The sequence below is a fragment of the Buteo buteo genome, chromosome 2, assembly GCF_964188355.1.
Source record: "Buteo buteo chromosome 2, bButBut1.hap1.1, whole genome shotgun sequence".
In the NCBI taxonomy this organism is placed as follows: Eukaryota; Metazoa; Chordata; class Aves; order Accipitriformes; family Accipitridae; genus Buteo; species Buteo buteo.
The window spans coordinates 50,064,785-50,085,746 of record NC_134172.1 but is presented as its reverse complement, the minus strand read 5'-3'; the positions used below and the strand labels follow the sequence as shown (position 1 = coordinate 50,085,746).

At 42.7% G+C, this 20,962-nt stretch overlaps 1 protein-coding gene across 4 annotated transcripts in view; it reads right to left on the bottom strand.

Annotated features, from left to right (window-relative positions):
- Window positions 1–20,962, bottom strand: part of SUGCT (succinyl-CoA:glutarate-CoA transferase) — a 357,626-nt gene that overhangs the window by 212,659 nt on the left and 124,005 nt on the right. For all 4 annotated transcript variants that reach the window (XM_075054363.1, XM_075054344.1, XM_075054354.1 and 1 more), the window contains 2 exons: window positions 7,142–7,213; window positions 2,394–2,491 (listed from right to left, as the gene is read on the bottom strand). In XM_075054363.1, coding sequence (XP_074910464.1) covers window positions 2,394–2,491; window positions 7,142–7,213 — 170 coding nt within the window. The remainder of the gene's footprint in view (window positions 1–2,393; window positions 2,492–7,141; window positions 7,214–20,962) is intronic.

Sequence of the window (20,962 nt, the reverse complement as noted above, 5' to 3'; positions counted from 1 at the left end):
TCCATTGCAACATCACTGGAAAAAAAGCTGCTTTGCATCAAGTTGTATGCAACCTGCCTGGCACAGCATCAAAATGAGACATGGTTGAATGGCCTGACTAATTCCTTAAATGACTTTCATGTTCCTTTTTGCCTTCCACGACACAAAGGAGGGGCTCATCTCAACAAAAGTGACTGTAGTAGAACCCATGTCAAGAAAATCACAACTCTGCTAAGCTGCTCCAGTTCATGTCTCTACAAATTTATTTTGAGGTGGATACCGGTGTGCCTATAGTGAGTGAATGGGAGGGTCTGCAGGTGTTTCTTTCCAACTAATGCACCTTAGGTTTATATTTTCCACATGCTGGAAGCTGCAATACTATCAAGCAATCAGTGATTTAATTAAGGTATTTTCAGTGAAATTCTGCCATTACTACTTTGTCACTTCCCTTCATTTCTCAAGGGTTGACATTTTTCAGCACTAAGAAACTATTAATTTAATTCTCTAAGTAACTTCAAAAATGAACCACATATAATGCACATAAACAACTGTGCATTAGTGAATAAAAGTTACCATGGAACGTGTATGGAAACATACATTAGAATGCTAAAGGTGTTTGTTATAGTCAGTGTTTTAAAATTGAATGCAAGATGAATTCACAGTAATATGATATAATAGAATACTATTGGAAACATCTACTCCAAAAGTATGCATACAGTCACATACTTGCATAGAAATTACACAGAAATTCAGCCTAAATGATGCTAATAGAACATAAACTCTGACAAAAAAAGACATAAAGCAGTAATTGAAAGAGCAATGAGGTAATCTGATGAACTAAACACTACAGATATAAAAACAAATTAGAATTCTAGCAATTCATTCAAAGAACAACTGCTCCTTGAACTTTATCTTCTTATTCAGATATTGCCCATAAAAAACCCCCTGCATTCAAAATTAACCACAAGCAACAACCTATGAAGTAATTGATCTGTGGATGGCAAAACATCACTCTCATAAGGTACCAGACTACATCAGATAAATGCCATATTAAATAAAATGAACTCCAAGTAATAAGTCAACACGAACCAACTTTGATTAAGTGTCAAGAATGTGAAAGCTCAAAAGTAGGTCAAAAGATAACTTTTGCCTTTCAAGGGCTTAAAACTCATAGGAAAAGTGCATTCATCTGTGCTATCACAACACATTTATTATATGAAGGCAAGTAAAAGATGAGTTCCAAAAGTTCATCATGAAGAGTTGTACCATAATTATTTGAAAATGCAAAGTCACCTGATACTTCAGTATTTCATCAGGGGCAGGACACCTGAAAAGGGACAGGTAAGACAGAGACAAAAGTGCACCTGCAACAGGAATACGCAAAGTCACTTCCTCTACAGCCTTTAATGTAAGGTGATTCTGGTTCTCAATATCCAAAAAATGTGTGGGGTTGAGAGGAAGGGGAGGGGTGTGCTACTGAAACTCTTTTCTTAGATAGAATGAAAAGGGGGGCATCTGACTTAATGCTCCTGAAAAAACAAAAAAAATTGCCTGAATGATAACTGTTACACATTTGTTGACAAAGACTCATACGGGCCAAGTGTCAAAACAATAGTGTGAGTTTTCTTGAATCATTGACAACAGTAGCTATACTGTCTCTTCTGCTTGTCCCCCAAAGTATGAAGTGTTGCTGAAACCACCTTTGGGTAGCTTTAGACAGATTAGATTTTTTCTTATGTTATATAAATGTATCATCCTTTCCATTAAACAGAAGAGCACTCCACAGAAATACGGCCTTCTCAAACAGAATGAGGAAGATAACTAAGCTATTTTAATCTCTCAAATAAAAGGTTCCTGAGCTTCCTCTTAAATAATTTTTAATTAAAGTATTTAATAGGATTATTCCCACATAGAACACTAAGCATATATCCCTTCGATTTCAAAAGGATTAACCCAGGGAGAATTTGGGGCACAGAGTACCACAATACAGAACCAGTAGTGAGGGAGTAGCATCAAGTGGAACTCCCTTAGATACAGCAACTCTCGGTGAAAACTTTAAAATCCCAGTCATAGCAAAAGCAAATGGTGCTCCAAGCATTTTATTTGCAGGAGTTACATTCATCCAGGAAAGCAGAAAGCACTGGTTGTTTCGCTAAAATTCAAGTTAACGGTTAAAAATAAGTTAAAATGGTTTCTGAAAACTTAAATCTGTGGTCTGGCTTCTTGCTAGTCCACACTATAGTCTGTGTGCAAAAAGCAGTATATTTAACATCAGTAAGTGTTCCCAATGCCCTTTTTAAAAAATAAAGTATCTCAAAAGAGTAAAGTAAAATTTTCACATGATGAGAGTTTCTTATACATGACTATTTGCATTAACAGACTAAATGTCATTTCTTCCCTTTTAATTAACTTACCGGGTTGACAATATGTCAATAAGTTCTTTTCTGTTCTGGACTCTGAGTGTATTAGTTCTGTATCTGGAATCCTTACTAACTTCAGGCAAATTCAGGATCTAAGTAAAAATAAAGGTGAGTAAGAAATGTGCTTGGCAGAAGATATTTATATAGCTAAGGAAATTCATTACTGATTTAAGATAGCTTTCCAAAAATCCTTACTTCTCATTAATCTTTTAATATAGAGTAGTAAATTAAGAAAAGATAATGCCTCCTGTTTAATGTTACATAACAAGTACAGAAAAAGGCATAAATTAAACTGAAGATCCAAATCTTAGTTGATAGCTTTCACCATTAGCTAGGAGAAATTCTTATTGTAGAACACTAAAAAGTTTGTAAGTTATTACTGTGAGCTTGGAGAGATCTGTGGGATTATCCTGCACTGAGTTATATGTCACAGAATAAGAAATATGACTGTACTTCATATGGTAGACTGAGAAAAGCTAGGACAATGTCTAAGAATACTTCTTTCCACTTCAGCAATTTCTGTCAAAAAGGCAAAAAAAGTGAAAAGATGTTTTTCTATTGAAATGTCATAGTTTTTCTTTATGATTTCTTCCAAAAGAATTAATAAAGAAAATAGGTGGTATAACCTCTAAGAAAGGAGAAATATATCTTCTATATGTAACTCCCACCTGGCACATTAGAAATTTAACCATCATGCAAACACAATATGTATTATACTATAAAGGGAATTAAATGTGGAGAATGAGTCTTAGAAATTTGTAGAGGCATTTATGAGACAGAGTAGCTGTGTGGACAATCAATAATTACTATATATCTATTCATGCCACAATGGATTTATATAGGACATAAACAAACAGAATGAATTGTGCTTTCTAAGTCTAATAAAAAATATCCCAATAACATCAGCTACAGAGGAAGGCAGAATAGAAGCTTACAAAGAAAGAGACTGTCATGTATTCTTCACTTATTTTTACTCACTAACACACACTCAAGATCAATGATTCTTATGATGAGTCTTATAATCATTCTAAACATGCTACATTTTTTTACAGGGCCACTTCCAAGATGGGTTACAAAAAACCAGTACTGGCTCAAAGCTGACGTCCCTATAGCCCATCATCCTATCTCTGCCTGTGGCTGAGTGCAGATGCTTAGGAAGAGCTTAAGAACGGGGCCAGTCCTTAATACTCATCCAAACTCCAGCCATCTTTAGATTAGGGCATTTCTGAGTTGGAGCTGTTTTCTATGTATTTAGCAATCCTCAGTGGATGTTTGGTTTATTAATATGTTCAGTTGCTCCTTGAATCCATATGCCTATGTACTACCACATGTAAGTGATACATAGATTGGTGTCAATCTCTCTGATATTTGCCTCAAACCTACAACTCTACTAATTTCTCTGAGACTGGTTCAGACCAAGGCCACTACCATTTAATTACTCCTCACTTTGCTGGAGTGAATAAGGATATGGCTTCCCCTCCAAGTGAATAGCTGTTGATGACATAAAACAATCAGCAAAACAGATAATCTTTCAACAGATATTTGGAGATATTCAAAACAGTCACCTTTGACATGGTTGTCACCTAGAGTGACAAAACTAAGCATGGAAACAAAGCTATCAGTAAGTTATGTTAGAACAATGACCATATTACATAACTTTTCTGCAGATTTTTATCTGCAAGGTAACATAAAACATCAATCTAGCATCTTCCATCAACACTTAATTCACAGCATATTTTCTTTTCCTTCTATTTTTACACAATCCACTTTATGAAAATCACAACATACCATAATTTAGCTTTAGAAAATGTTCTTTTCCCACCTGAAAGTTTAACAATAATATTGGTAGCCCCTTAAAATTATCTCTTTTTTTTAATACTGCCATTTTGGAGTCACAAATCACTGCTTCAGAGAAAAAAAATCATGCAACGTTGTTCAAAGTAAATGATAGTGAATACTTATTTATGAGAACTGAAAAGAAAAAAAAAACACAAAAAATTAATCAGAAACCTACGGTTCCATTTGATGAGTTATATGAAAAATGATCATATGGAGTTGCTCACTCTACTGTTTTAATTAATGTTACTGACTTCAGCTTTAACTTAATCTCCATCTGTTGTAAAGCTGCATTTCTATATATGTTCTTCTCAATTTTTTTGTGACTAACAAATGCACATTTGAGAAGTTATTCACTAATGTGCCATTCATCTTTCTGCATCACACTGTTATTTTCTTTATTTCACTGTGACCACTTGGAATGAAATTGCTGTTCTCTGTTTCTAGGCCTCCTTCAAGCTCTAACATGCATATTCAGAGTTTACGCTCTCTGCATTTTGTCCCCCCAACACTAGCAAACCTGTTTGTACTCTCCTTTGCTGTACAGAAAAGCTCAGTCTTTTGAAGACTCACACTCAGTATTCCTATTTAGACCAAAGCAGCCACACATTAGGATGTGCTTTTCTAGCACTTGACCACTATGTACTTCAGCCAGCAATGTTACAAAATTTCTTCTGCAGTTATCCAAGTCCTCAAACAAGCTACAGTTAACTGTCATTGATTTTGAAAACACCATAGTGAATTATTCCATGTTTTTTTCTGCTTGCCTGAAAAGATATGGTTGAAGCAGAATGTTTGCAATTGTTTACAGCTTGAGCCAGCTGTTACATCTCTAGAGTATGTGTCTTCCTGTAATAAAGTCCTCTTCCTTTATTGGCTCTCCCCTTCACGGTGTTTTAAATTCCAAATCACCTTCAACTTAGCACAGAACATAACTCTAACAGGTTTCACAGCGTTCCACAGACTTCTGCATCACTCCATTTCTGGTCAACCTAACAGCCCAAATCCATACCTACAATAACTCAATAAGGGTAAAATGACTGCTCTTTTTAAAAACAAATATGATAACTGGTTTAGAGAAAAATCTAACCATTACCCAAAACTTGAACTCTTTTTTCTGGGTTTTTAATCCCTTTGAAATGAGAGCAATCATCATTTTTCCATGTTCTGTACCTCCCACTTTCAATTCTAGAAATACCAGAACACATTTATAAGGATGAAACAAAAAACCATCAGCCTGCAGACTAGGGCTAATATTCATCTCACTTAATTTTAGCCCTACAGATTCTGAGGGAACACAAATCGTAAAAACGTTGCCTCACCTTCTGGGGTACCATTCACTCCTTATTGATTACAGAGGGAGTACATAGCACAAAGTCACACCATAAGTCCCTCAACTGTACCCTGAAGTGAGGTGAATGCATGGTCTGAATTTTTAGTGCCTTCTAACTCACACCATGGTGTCAGAACCTCCTGGGCCAGATCTTCAGCTCTGCCTCACTCAAGGGTGGCAGGATGACCAGTGTTTGGTATGTAATTCTTCAATTCAGGTGACAAAACACCAAGAAGACATTCACAGCTACATCCTGGGACTTTCTGGAAAGATTTCCTTTATGAGTCTTTGATAAAACTGAGTTCTGGTAGGTAGACACTTATGCAGTCATTAGTCTTCATTCATTAAGATAATGACCACAATGTAGTGGTTAGACACCTGTATGAAGAAAACCCACTGAGCAAACTTTGAAGAGGTTAACTTGTTACTTATTAAGCGAGCCAATTCAAGCAAGCAAAAGAGACCCCATCCAGATAGCAAGGTGAGGATATGTACCCCAAACTGTACTAAGAGAGAATCACAACAGCACTGTCTTCTTATACATATTCCAGTTATTACTTGTGAACATCCACAGAAATGTGAGATGTCTGACATGAAGAAATGGACAAACATAATGCTCAATCTCCTAGTGTGATTAATTTAGGTTAAATATCCAATTTCCCAGAGAAAAACCACAATGGCAGGAATAAGGTAGAACTCTCATTTTTAAAAATGCTGTCTAATGGTATATAGAAAACCCCTTACATATTACTGGGGTCTTTTGTTTGGAACGCTGCTATACTTTATTTAGAACACTTTTTTCCCTACAACCACTCCTTCTCTTTTAAAACGTATTCACTGTATAGGGAAAAGCAATTCCAGGTATTTAAACAACAGGAAAAGAGTACGTGAAAAATCCAAAACTATTTTACAACTTTCCAAGCTACTCTCTGTGAAAACAGAATTGCCAGTGCTGTGTTCCTTCAGTTCAAATACCAGATTTTGAATGCAGCAGTCCTGTTTGAAGATTTGTTCTTCAACATCGTATCTCTGCACCACTCCAAAGTCAGCCCACAGTCCTGTAATATTTCTTTTCTAAGAAGTCCACAAGTTTCTCTGTGAGCACAGACCAGCACATACTAGCATTCAAAAAGACTATGCACCCAGCTACGGATTGAAATGGCACAAGAACCATCCATCCCCTAGCTTTACTTCATTAATAGCTGTGCCTACCGTGTATTTTATGGAGAAACAGTGACACATTTCTTCCTGAAAAAGGCACCAGTGTGACTTCTGTGACATTCACCATTCCAGAACTGGAAGGTTGTTAGCTTGTTCATTTTTTAGCTAATTAGCTGTGCAGCTGCACAGACTTCAGAAGGGGTTCAGCACCAACAAGTTTCAGAATTAGGGTGTTCTGAATACAGAGGCAAAGCACAGAACCCGTATCAGTCCCCTAAACTACCAGCCAGAACCCCAGGGTTAGAATTTATACTCGCTACTTATTTTCACATTAAAAGGGAATTAAGAAGCAATCGGTAGTCCAAATGGAAACTATTACACATTTCTGTACTGTCGCCTAACACACCATTACCTTGCACACAGTGACAAACTGCTGATCATTTCCAGCTCCCACCACAATGTAGCCATCCTTGGTCTTGAAAGCCTGGAAGAACAAAGATAAGTGATAAACTGTAACTAAACTATAAAATATTAGCACATGTTTTAAGTGAACTTTGTAAATAATGTTCAAATGACTTCCTTAAACATTTCCATCCAGACCCAATCTCTAGTTCTACAGAAGTGGCTCAAAGTCATCTATAAGGATGGATACGGCCCTACTGATTTTTCTCCAGTTTTCTAGAGTTGAGAAGGTACCTTGGTTAATAGTTTATTTGCTGAAAATGTGCCTTGAGGCATCCTGAAATTTGCAAATGTGTCCCACACTTACAGGGACTGAGAAGGATTTACCAGGATAACACTTACTTGCCAGGAGTTATTTATTCAGCTTCGCTCTTAGCCTGACTGAGAGCAGACAGCTACACTGAGGTGTCACAGACCCTGACCAAATATGCCAAAAAAAATAATTGCCAAATAGCAATGACAAGTTAGGGACTCTCAAGGGGATGAAAGGGATAGACTGCATCTTTCCAGCTCTTCAGCTGGAGATTAAGCTATCTCTCTGGTCAGTGGTCTCAAGACTGAGCTCCTGGAGAAAATGGGACTTCTCTTCCAGCTTTGAGGATTCATTACAGTGGCCTTACTATCACATTTCATGGTGAACAGAGTATTTAACTGGTGTCCTGGTTTCAGCCGGGATGGAGTTAACTGTCTTCCTAGTAGCTGGTGCAGTGCTATGTTTTGAGTTCAGTATGTGAAGAATGTTGATAACACTGATGTTTTCAGTTGTTGCTCAGTAGTGTTTAGACTATGGTCGGGGATTTTTCAGCTTCTCATGCCCAGCCAGGGCACCTGACCCAAACTGGCCAACGGTGTATTCCATACCATGTGATGTCCCATCTAGTTCAGGAACTGGGAAGGGGTGGGGGGGCAGGGATTCGCCGCTCGGGGACTGGCTGGGTGTCGGTCGGCGGGTGGTGAGCAATTGCCCTGCGCATCATTTGTACATTCCAATCCTTTTATTACTTACTGTTGTCATTTTATTAGTGTTATCATTATCATTATTAGTTTCTTCTTTTCTGTTCTATTAAACCGTTCTTATCTCAACCCAGGAGTTTTACTTCTTTTCCTGATTTTCTCCCCCATCCCACTGGATGGGGGGGGGGGGGGAGTGAGTGAGCGGCTGCGTGGTGCTTAGTTGCTGGCTGGGGTTAAACCACAACAGTCCTTTTGGCGCCCAACGTGGGGCACGAAGGGTTGAGATAACGACAAACCTGACCAGAGCTCGTTAAAACAGATTTGTTCTAAGCATTCATTATGTTGATTTATGTATTAGAGTTGTTGCTCTGGTTTTTAAGGCTCTGTTATGTATCTCCTCGCTTGTTGTATGTAGTTCCTCTTCTACTGCTTATCATCTGTGGGAGGTGGATTAAGGTTTTCGCTTTGATGTATGGTATAACTCTGGTTTATGGTATGATAAAGTCATCAGCTGTGGGATTAATCCGGTATTTGCACTTTAGCATTGTCACCTTTATACTGCGGGAGCCGTTTGTGGGAAACTATTAGTAATTATACCATTTACCTTTCCTCCATGGAAAACCAGTCTATGGGTGGGGTACCTTTCTTCCCCTCTCCTTTCTCCTTCAGTCCAGTTACAATGGTGTTTGAGAATTTTGAGAAATTTGAATACTCCTGGAGTGTTGGGACTAGCACGGTCCTAGCCCTACTGCTAGGAATTAGCATACTTCTGAATGTGGTTCAGCTCTCGGTTAAGGTTAAACAGCTATTTAAGAAGATCACCCAGAGGTGTGCCCCAAGGCTGGATAATTATGAGTGGCAGGTGTGTGGGGTAGTATGGGCAGGTACCTAGAAAAGTGGGCACCTCCAATGTTTTGGAAATTCACCTCTGAACAAGTGCAGGATCCAGAAGAACTAGTAAAATATTTGGAAAAGGTATGCTGTCACCCCGGCAGCTCCAGAGAGATACAAATCACTGCAATGTGCTGGGGCCTGGCCCATGCCTATCGAGCCCTGTTCGACACCATCCAGTACCCTCAAGGGGAAGAGAAAGTCTCTGGACCTAACAACAAAATTATGAGCACCGTGGCCACCCAAACCTTGGCAACAGGCGCTGCGGCCCCTCCAGCCCCGACAAGGAGCATTGCAGGCACCCAGACCTTGGCGACAGGCACCATGACCCCTCCAGCCCTGGCGATGAGAACTCGGGCTACCCAAACCTCAACAACAGGCACTGCAGCCCCTCCAGCCCTGGCAAGGAGCACAGCAGCTACCCAAACCTCGGCGACGGGCACTGCGGTCCCTCCAGCCCCAGCGACGAGCACTGCTGCTACCCAAACCTCGTCGACAGACACTGCGGTTATCCAAAACCTGGTGAGCGATACTGCAACTGAACCAGCGGACCAACCTGCGCCAGCATCAGTTGCCCCCATACAGAAAAAGAAATATACAAAAAAAATCAGTTCGCTTAGCGAAGGATGAAGATGAACCAGGGTCATCACGGGAACCGGAGGAAGAGGCAGAACCAGAGGTAATAACCCGGTCCCTATCCTTGAGTGAGCTGCGGGATTTGCGAAAAGACTTTGGCCGCCGTATAGGTGAGCATATTATCACCTGGCTCCTCCGATGCTGGGACAATGGGGCTAATAGCTTGGAATTAGAAGGTAGGGAAGCCAAGCAACTGGGATCGCTTGCCAGGGAAGGTGGCATTGACAAGGCAATTGGAAGAGGGACACAAGCCATCAGCCTCTGGAGGCGACTCCTGTCAAGTGTGAAGGAAAGGTACTCCTTTAAGGAAGATTTATATGTCAATCAAGCAAGTGGACCACCATGGAAAAAGGTATTCAATATCTGAGGGAATTAGCTGTGCTAGAGACAGTTCATCATGACCCGGACAACCCACAATTACCCAAAGATCCAGACGAAGTCCAATGCACACGACCCATGTGGCGGAAGTTTGTACGGAGCGCACCATCATCCTATGCCAACGCACTGGCAATAATGGCCTGGAAGGATGAAGAGGCACCGACAGTGGAGGAAGTGGCTTGCCAACTCCGTCAATACGAAGAAAATCTCTCCTCCTCCCTACAAGCTTGCATTGCGGCTGTGGAGAAGCTGTCCGAGGATTTCCAGCAATTCAAAGAGGATATGTCCTACTCCACACGTGTAAGGACCAATGTCTCAGCTATTAGGAGCGAGCATTCCTCTGCCCAAGAGAGAGAATACAGAAGGTACACACCGCGAGGTGCCCTGTGGTTTTACCTATGTGATCAGGGAGAGGACATGAGGAAATGGGACAGAAAACCTACCTCGGTCCTAAATGCACGGGTACACGAGCTGCGAGGAAAAACCACCACAAAAGGGGATTCTACCAGGAAAAATGCCGCTCCAGTTTCCAAACAGAGTAGAAGGGCTGATCTTATTTCCGATCCTCTTGAAGGAACTTCTGAGCCAATTTTACGAGAAGTGAATACTGGATAGTCTGACCAGAATTAGAGGGGCCCTGCCTCCAGCCAGGTGGAGGAAAGGGATAACCGGGTCTATTGGACTGTGTGGATTCGATGGCCTGACACGTCAGACCCACAGGAGTATAAGGCTCTAGTAGACACCGGCGCACAGTGCACTCTAATGCCATCAAGTTATAAAGGGACAGAATCCATTTGTATTTCTGGTGTGACAGGGGGATCCCAAGAGTTAACTGTATTGGAAGCTGAAGTAAGCCTAACTGGAAAGGAATGGCAGAAACACCCCATTGTGACTGGTCCAGAGGCTCCGTGTATCCTTGGCATAGACTACCTCAGGAGGGGGTATTTTAAGGACCCGAAGGGGTATCGATGGGCTTTTGGTATAGCTGCCTTGGAGACGGAGGGCATTGAACAGCTGTCTACCCTGCCTGGTCTCTCTCAAGACCCTTCGATTGTGGGGTTGCTCAAGGTTGAAGAACAACAAGTGCCAATTGCTACCACGACAGTGCACCGGCGGCAATATCGCACCAACCGAGACTCTCTGATTCCCATCCACAAGTTGATTCGCCAACTGGAGAGCCAAGGAGTGATCAGCAAAACTCGCTCACCCTTTAATAGTCCCATATGGCCAGTGCGGAAGTTTAATGGGGAGTGGAGACTAACAGTCGACTATCGCGGCCTGAATGAAGTTACACCACCGCTGAGTGCTGCCGTTCCAGATATGCTAGAACTTCAATACGAACTGGAGTCAAAGGCAGCCAAGTGGTATGCCACAATTGACATTGCTAATGCGTTTTTCTCAATCCCTCTGGCAGCAGAGTGTCGTCCACAATTTGCCTTTACTTGGAGGGGTGTCCAGTACACTTGGAATCGATTGCCCCAGGGGTGGAAACACAGCCCCACCATTTGCCATGGACTAATCCAGACTGCACTGGAAAAAGGTGAAGCTCCGGAACACCTGCAATACATTGATGACATCATCATATGGGGCAACACGGCAGAAGAAGTTTTTGAGAAAGGGAAGAAAATAATCCAAATCCTTCTGGAAGCCGGTTTTGCCATAAAAGAAAGTAAGGTCAAGGGACCTGCACAGGAGATCCAGTTTTTGGGAATAAAATGGCAAGATGGACGTCGTCAGATCCCAATGGATGTGATTAATAAAATAGCAGCTATGTCTCCCCCGACTAATAAAAAGGACACACAGGCCTTCCTAGGTGTCGTGGGGTTTTGGAGAATGCATATTCCAAATTACAGTTTGATTGTAAGCCCTCTCTATCAAGTGACCCGGAAGAAGAATGATTTTAAATGGGGCCCTGAACAACAACAAGCCTTTGAACAAATTAAAAGGGAGATTGTTCATGCCGTAGCCCTTGGACCAGTCCGGACAGGACAAGATGTTAAAAATGTGCTCTATACTGCAGCTGGGGAGAATGGCCCTACCTGGAGCCTCTGGCAGAAAGCACCTGGGGAGACCCGAGGCCGACCCCTGGGGTTCTGGAGTCGAGGATATCAAGGATCCGAGGCTCGCTATACCCCAACTGAAAAAGAGATATTGGCAGCATATGAAGGAGTTCGAGCTGCCTCAGAAGTGGTTGGTACTGAGACACAGCTCCTCTTAGCACCCCGACTGCCAGTGCTGGGCTGGATCTTCAAAGGGAGGGTCTCCTCTACACATCACGCAACTGACGCCACGTGGAGTAAGTGGATCACATTGATCACACAACGGGCTCGCATAGGAAACCCCAGTTGCCCAGGAATTTTAGAAGTGATCACGGACTGGCCAGAAGGCAAAGATTTTGGAATGTCACCAGAGGAGGAGGTGACACGGGCTGAAGAGGCCCCGCTGTATAATAAACTGCCAGAAAATGAGAGGCAATATGCCCTGTTCACTGATGGGTCCTGTCGCATCGTGGGAAAGCATCGGAGGTGGAAGGCTGCTGTATGGAGTCCCACACGACAAGTTGCAGAAACCGCTGAAGGAGAGGGTGAATCGAGTCAGTTTGCAGAGGTGAAAGCCATCCAGCTAGCATTAGATATTGCTGAAAGAGAAAAGTGGCCAGTGCTCTATCTCTATACTGACTCATGGATGGTGGCAAATGCCCTGTGGGGGTGGTTACAGCAATGGAAGCAGAGCAACTGGCAGCGCAGAGGTAAACCCATTTGGGCTGCTGCACTGTGGCAAGATATTGCGTCCCGGTTAGAGAATCTGGTTGTAAAAGTACGTCATGTAGATGCTCACGTACCCAAGGGTCGGGCCACTGAAGAACATCGAAACAACGAACAGGTGGATCAGGCTGCCAAGATTGAAGTGGCTCAGGTGGACCTGGACTGGCAACATAAGGGTGAGCTATTTATGGCTCGGTGGGCCCATGATACTTCAGGCCATCAGGGAAGAGATGCAACATATAGATGGGCTCGAGACCGAGGGGTGGACCTGACCATGGACACTATCGCACAGGTTATCCATGAATGTGAAACATGTGCTGCAATTAAGCAAGCCAAGCGGTTAAAGCCCCTGTGGTATGGAGGGCGATGGCTGAAATATAAATTTGGGGAAGCCTGGCAGATTGACTATATCACACTCCCACAAACTCGCCAAGGCAAGTGCTATGTGCTGACAATGGTGGAAGCAACCACCGGATGGCTGGAAACATACTCTGTACCCCATGCCACTGCCCGGAACACTATCCTGGGCCTTGAGAAGCAGGTCTTGTGGCGACATGGCACCCCAGAAAGAATTGAGTCAGACAATGGGACTCATTTCCGAAACAACCTCATAGACACCTGGGCCAAAGAGCATGGCGTTGAGTGGGTGTATCATATCCCCTATCATGCACCAGCCTCTGGGAAAATTGAGCGATACAATGGACTGTTAAAGACTACATTGAGAGCAATGGGGGGTGGAACCTTCAAACATTGGGATACACATTTAGCAAAAGCCACCTGGTTAGTCAACACCAGAGGATCTGCCAATCGGAGTGGCCCTGCCCAATCAGAATTTTTACATACTGTAGAAGGGGATAAAGTCCCTGTAGTGCACATGAAAAACATGTTAGGGAAAACAGTCTGGGTTACTCCTGCCTCAGGCAAAGGTAAACCCATTCGTGGGATTGCTTTTGCTCAAGGGCCTGGGTGCACTTGGTGGGTGATGCGAAAAGATGGGGAAGTCCGATGTGTGCCTCAAGGGGATTTGACTTTAGGTGAAAATAGCCAGAATTAAACTGTATGATATTAGTTGCTATATAACCCTGCTACTGTATGTTATCATTACTATAATTGTTATATGCTATATCCATAGTACTATAGTAAGAATCACTTGGATCAAGCAAGAAAGAACTGTGATAAAACTGAGCAAAGCGCCGTAGAGGTGGAACCAGAACTGACTCCAGCATGCAACAATCCAACGGTGCACACCATCCTCCTGCTGCGTCAAATGTCATCTGCTCATCACACCGCACAGAAGCCCAATTCTGCTCTACCGACTGAGAGGACTTTGCACCATCCCTCCTGCCCAGACAGACTGGTATGACAGATGGAGCCCAGAGTCGGAAACTAAATGAACTCAACAAACATTTTATGAACATAACCCATGAACTAAAGAACCGTTATCTCTGTGTGTATATACTTTTATATATATATATATATATATATATCATTATTCATATGTCTCAAAGGGATGGAAAGGTGGTGATGATTGATCAGAATGTAACTAAAGGTATGGGAACTGAGCATGACGTCAATGGTATAGAATGAGGGGTGGATACTGTCCTGGTTTCAGCCGGGATGGAGTTAACTGTCTTCCTAGTAGCTGGTACAGTGCTATGTTTTGAGTTCAGTATGTGAAGAATGTTGATAACACTGATGTTTTCAGTTGTTGCTCAGTAGTGTTTAGACTATGGTCGGGGATTTTTCAGCTTCTCATGCCCAGCCAGGGCACCTGACCCAAACTGGCCAACGGTGTATTCCATACCATGTGATGTCCCATCTAGTTCAGGAACTGGGAAGGGGTGGGGGGGCAGGGATTCGCCGCTCGGGGACTGGCTGGGTATCGGTCGGCGGGTGGTGAGCAATTGCCCTGCGCATCATTTGTACATTCCAATCCTTTTATTACTTACTGTTGTCATTTTATTAGTGTTATCATTATCATTATTAGTTTCTTCTTTTCTGTTCTATTAAACCGTTCTTATCTCAACCCAGGAGTTTTACTTCTTTTCCTGATTTTCTCCCCCATCCCACTGGATGGCGGGTGCGGGGAGTGAGTGAGCGGCTGCGTGGTGCTTAGTTGCTGGCTGGGGTTAAACCACGACACTGGGTACAACATAACAGCTTTCATTTCAGTCTAAATCATCTCTACTTAGATTTTCACTGGAAAAAAGAAAATCCATAATTGGCATCATCCTCAATTTTTACCACTGTGTCATGGCATCTTCTAAAATTGGATAACACAAACAGATTCCCCTTTCCTCCACGCCTCTCCCTTACAAGGGTGTGTAACTGCAGTTTCAGTCATACGTGTTACAACCACAATTTTCGCAAGCATTTGGGAAAAATCCTTTCACTGTTAATTTGACTATAGTGCAAAAGGCCAGCACAGGCTGGTACACTAAGAGTGATGAGGCCTTGCGCTACTTTCTTGCAGAGAGCAAAACTCATGTTCTATTCTTGGTTTGGGTTTGTGTGGCGCGTATTTTCGGTAGCGGGGGAGGGGCCGCAGGGGTGGCTCCTGTGAGAAGCTGTTGGAAGCTTCCCCGGCTCCAAGTCGGACCGGCCTCTGGCCCAGGCTGAGCCCATCAGTGACGGTGGTAGTGCCTCTGGGAGAACAGATTTAAGAAAGGGAACCGGCAGTGAGTAGTGGGATTGGAATGTGAGAGGAGCCCCTCTGCAGACACCGAGGTAGGTCAGTGCAGAAGGAGGGGAGGAGGTGCGCCGCAGGAGGTTGATGCCCCTGCAGCCCGTGGTAAGACGGCGGGCTGTCCCCCTGCAGCCCACGGAGAGGAGCGGAGGCCCCCCAGGATGGCCGGGACTCCATGGGAAAGCCCACGCCGGAGCAGCCTGTGGCTGAAGATCGGCCCGCGGAAAGGACCCATGCCAGGGAAGTTTGGGATGAACTGAAGCCCACGGAAAGGACCCACGCCAGGGAAATTTGTGAGGAACTGCAGCCCGCGGAAAGGACCCACGTTGGAGACGTTCATGAAGGGCTGTCTCCCGTGGGAGGGACCCCACGGTGGAGCAGGGGACGGGTGAGGAGTCCTCCCCCTGAGGAGGAAGGAGCGGCAGAGACAAGGTGTGGGGAGCTGACCCCAACCCCATCCCGTCTCCCTGCGCTGCTGCAGGGGAGGAGGTAGAGAAAAGCGGGAGTCGAGTTGAGCCGGGAAGGAGGGAGAGGTGGGGGGAAGGTGTTCTAAGGTTTGGTTTTACTTCCTAATATCCTTGTTTTGATTTGATTTGTAGTCAGTTAAATTGATTTTGTTTCTTCCCCAAGTTGAGCCTGTCTTTTGCCTGTGACCATAAGTTGTGAGTGATCCCTCCCAGTCCTTGTCTTGACCCACAAGCCTGCCTTTATATTTTCTCCTCAGCCCACTGTGGGTGGGGCAGGGAGGAGCAAGCAAGCAGCTGTGTGGTGCTTTGTTACCGGCTGGGCTGAAACCATAACAGTTCTCAGAAGTCACTTTTTTTATGAGCTATCATGTCCTGATCTACAGGTGTGAGTGCTTACTATAAATTTTAGTAAAATAACACCGTGGGAACATCTTAATAATAAAAAGTGTTCTTAAGCCACTATGGCTTACTCTTCTTCACGAAAAGGAATATGCTGTTCCAACTGGCAATCTTGCATACAGATACAACTACATCCACACTAAGACTCTTTCACCATCTGGCATACTCAAAGCTTCAAAACTATATGTGGAAAATTATGTCCACTGAAATGCAAGTAACTGCACATCATCATTATGGTATCACTTGTTTGCTCTTGCTATGTTTCATTTCCTGGTAAATAGTATTGGTCAGTGATAAAGTTTAGCAATTTATTTTTCGCACATTTAATTAAGCACTTCAGTCTAAGATGCTTAGCAAGCAAAGATGAAATTCAGCAAACATTTAGTCCCAAGCATGCAAAAAAAGTCCCACTGACTTGGCCCAAATACAGTAAAAGTCTAGAAGCATGCATAATAAAAAAGGTACTGCATACTCACGCTGAGGAAAGCAATGAGCACAGAAAAAATTGGGGAAAAGAATACAGAAAATAAAGTTGTATATGAATGCATAAGCATTTTTTAGATGTATCTCTTCATGCAGACTTCTGTTTAAAACAATTGTGACAGAATCTGGTCTAAGAATATGTAAGACACTTCCCCCCTGCAAACAAATGGCTTTTTGTAGGAATACCTAGGAACTAAAACTGTCAGTATAAATTTACTACCTTTAGTTACAGGCAAGATCTTTTTTCTGAACACCCTGCCCAAATCCTGACCTGTCTTTGCTGATGCTCTGAATTCTAAAACCAGCCACACACATTTCACACAAATTATGGGTTACACACTACATGTATCTGTGTGCATGTGTAACACAACATAGTTTTTATTGCTGTGACCACCTACTACTAAACACAAATTAGAAATTCTTTTACACATTCTTTTAAACTTCTAGTCTGGATGCCTGCTACAGATTGCAAAGCCTACAATATATGTTGTATATACTTATATACAGATCCTCTTCCTCCGCACTCCAAAATATATTTAAATTGGTAGTATGGGCAAATCTTAAAGAGTTAACTATTTATCAGCAACTTCTTTTGAGACTCACATCTCTGTAAGATGACTGCAATCGCACAATAGCTGCATACCACTAGGAAACATGCATCTGCACCCGTGGGCTGCCCCTGCAGCAGCGGAAGTCACTCTAAATTTAAGGGCCTGGTTATTAGCATGTGTGCTTCAGTTGCTTTGCGGAATGTGTGGGAAAACTGATTATTCTTAATTGCATTGTATGTCTAAAAAGCTAAAACAACAATCATGTCATCCTTACACAACAAAAATGGTATCATAATAAATGCAGCAATGTCTTTTTCCATGAAGCTTAACTCAAATATCTTCGGCTGCTATTTTAAGCTTCCTGTTACAAAACAGCTGATTATTTGCCAGTCATTGCTGCTGATAAAGCAGAAACTTCCAAATGTTATTAGCACAATATTGATGCCAACATTTAAGGGTGATAACAATGGTTTTATTCATCACCCATAAATGTACGCACACTACAGGTTACCACAGGTTACTGGTCTGGTCACAGAAAACTTCACAACCTTATTATACAAAGGAGAGTAAGGGCAAAGTGCAGACAGATTTTAATGAGATTTTGTTTTGATAAACTGCTGTCCATCACATCGAATCATTTCACATTAGCACAATAAGAGGCACTACACACACAAGGCAAAAGTCTTTTTCCCTTCCCCGTTTTCTGAAGAACGAGGCCTCTGATAAGATTCTTGAGAGCACGAGCATGATTTAACCTGCTACTCCCATGTGGTATTCTGAGCAACAGGACATCACTCCATGAAGACAAGAAACCTTTGCTCACCTTGAGTACTGTGTTCAGTTTTGGACCCTCACTACAGGAAAGACATTGAGTTGCTGGAGCGTGTCCAGAGAAGGGCAACCAAGTTGGTGAGGGGCCTGGAGCACAAGTCTTGTGAGGAGCGGCTGAGGGAACTGGGGCTGTTTAGTCTAGAGAAGAGGAGGCTGAGGGGAGACCTTATCGCTCTCTACAACTACCTGAAAGGAGGCTGTAGCGAGGTGGGTGCTGGTCTCTTCTGTCAGGTGGCTGGAGATAGGACAAGAGGAAATGGCCTCAAGTTGCAGCAGGGGAGGTTTAGATTGGATATTAGGAAAAATTTCTTTACTGAAAGGGTTATGAGGTATTGGAACAGGCTGCCCATGGAAGTGGTTGAGTCACCATCCCTGGAGGTATTCAAAAAGCGTGTAGACAAGGCACTTCAGGACATGGTTTAGTGGGTATGGTTGACAGCTGGACTAGATGATCTTAAAGGTCTTTTACAACCTAAATGATTCTATGATTCTATAAATAAAAAGGAGACAAAAAAGTTACTCCACATCTTATTCATGGAAAAGGCAGAGACAGACTGCAAGCATCCAAAGGTGTAGCTTTTCAGTACGGTGTGAAAATGCATTCAGGTTTCTAAGAAGATAATCTGTAAATTCACATTGAATGATACATAGTACATGACATTAACGTATGCATGTTCAAAGCCAGATCTCAAGGTCCAGTGTGCATGAGTCAATACCTCACACTGACTAATGGATCTTACAGGACCTCATTAAGACTCCGCGCTTTTCCAAACTTGATCCTAGAACACTGTGTATACCTGAGATACTTTGTGTACTGAAACATTTTAACCTCCCTAAACACATTGAATATAATATAAACTCTATCCACCTTCAGAAATGTCCTAAATGGTTTACAAGTATTGTCCAAAAATGTTATACAGACTGTACAATAAAGATGAAGGCCAAACTTAACCTTAGCTTATTATCAGAGCGGACAAAGACTTGCTGAGATAATGTGAGGCCAGACTAGCCAGCCTTTGCACTGCCCTAAGTCAATACTCTTTCAAAATCTGCCAGCTTTGATGGTGTTAATGAAAGACCATCAATCTCTTATATTTATTGCCTGCTTTATGAATTTTAAGCCTATATATGCTATGCCAATCATCAATCATACATAAATATCTTTGCATATGTTTCACTTTGCATGTTGATTCTACAAATAAAACTCTAAAATGTAAGGGACCAATTAAAAGATATGCCAATTCCAATAAAATGATCAAAAGTCCAGGTCAGTTTTCAGTATTTGAATCCAAAACACAGAAATCAAAACAACCTGAACATCTGCTGCTACATATGGTGATGCTTTATTCCACCAGGTATTTATACACATTCATAAGAGCTCCTTGAGCCTCTTCTCCATTCCTTCAGGATAAACAGTCCTAGCTCTCTCAGCCTCTCCTCATATGAAAGATACTCCAAGCCCTTAATTATTTTCATGGCCCTTCACTGGACCTGCTCCAGTATGAGCACATCCTTGTCCTACAAACCCCATAAGTGGACCCAATTGTGGACCCATAACTGGATCCACTGGTTATTTGTCCTCACCAGTGCTGAGCAGAGGGGAAGGATCACGTCCCTCAACTACTGGCAACGCTCCTCCTAATACAGACCAGGATGCTCTCTTCATCACAGGGGCACACTGCTGGCTCATGTTCCATTTTTTGTCCACCAGGACCTCCAGGTCCTTTTCTGCAAGCTCCTTTCCAGCCAGTCAGCCCCTAGTCTGTACTGATGAACGAGGTTATTCCCTACCATGTGCAGGACTTCGTACTTCCCTTTGTTGAATTTCTTTAGGTTCCTGTTAAGCCATTTCTCCAGCCTGTCAAGGTCCCTCTAAATGGCAGCACCACCACCTGGTGTATCAGCCACTCTTCCCAGTTTTGTATATTCTGCAAACTTGCTGAGGGTGCACTCTGTCCATCGTCCAGGTCACTAATGACCATGTTAAACAGTACTGGCCCAGCGTACCGCTGGGGATGCCACTAGCGATTGGCCTCCAGCTGGACTTCATGTCACTATTCACAACCCTTTGAGCATGACAACTCAGCCAGTTTTCATTCCACCTCAAAAATCTAAATCAGCACTGTTGAGGGAGGGCAGAGTGAGGACCCTTCATGGTCTAGTCTCAAAAGCTATTGGCAGATAAATCCAACACATGCCGAAATACAGCCTCCAGCCATCACAATTATTAGGCAGCTTCCCAGTGCCACAAGGACTGTCAAGGTCAAATGCAAAGGATCTAAGTGCCACCCAGGCAGAAACTAGATGTTAATTCCTCAGAGACTTCTCAGGAAAAAGAATTTGGACGCCAAACAATACTTGGAGAGACCAACAGAACAAAGCATTGGGTTTTTGAAATTGGAGGATTATTCCATGTTTAGGAGAGGTTAATAGCTTTAATTATCTGAACAAGCTACTGATTATTTTCATTACCAGTTACCGTATTGGCCCCTCTACTGATAATGGCAGTCAATGGTCAAAATATTTGAAACCTTCCAGGCCTCCCCTTGGAGGAAGATTTGCACTACATCAGGTATGGTAAAAGGGATGTATTACTCATCTTTATGAGTTTTCTTATCTGATGTTCCCATGTGAATAACAGTTGGGATCTGTAAAGATACTTACAATCCCTTTTCACTGGCAATAGCTGATGTTAGAAACCCTCAGATTCGAAGTATCTTGCAAGACAGC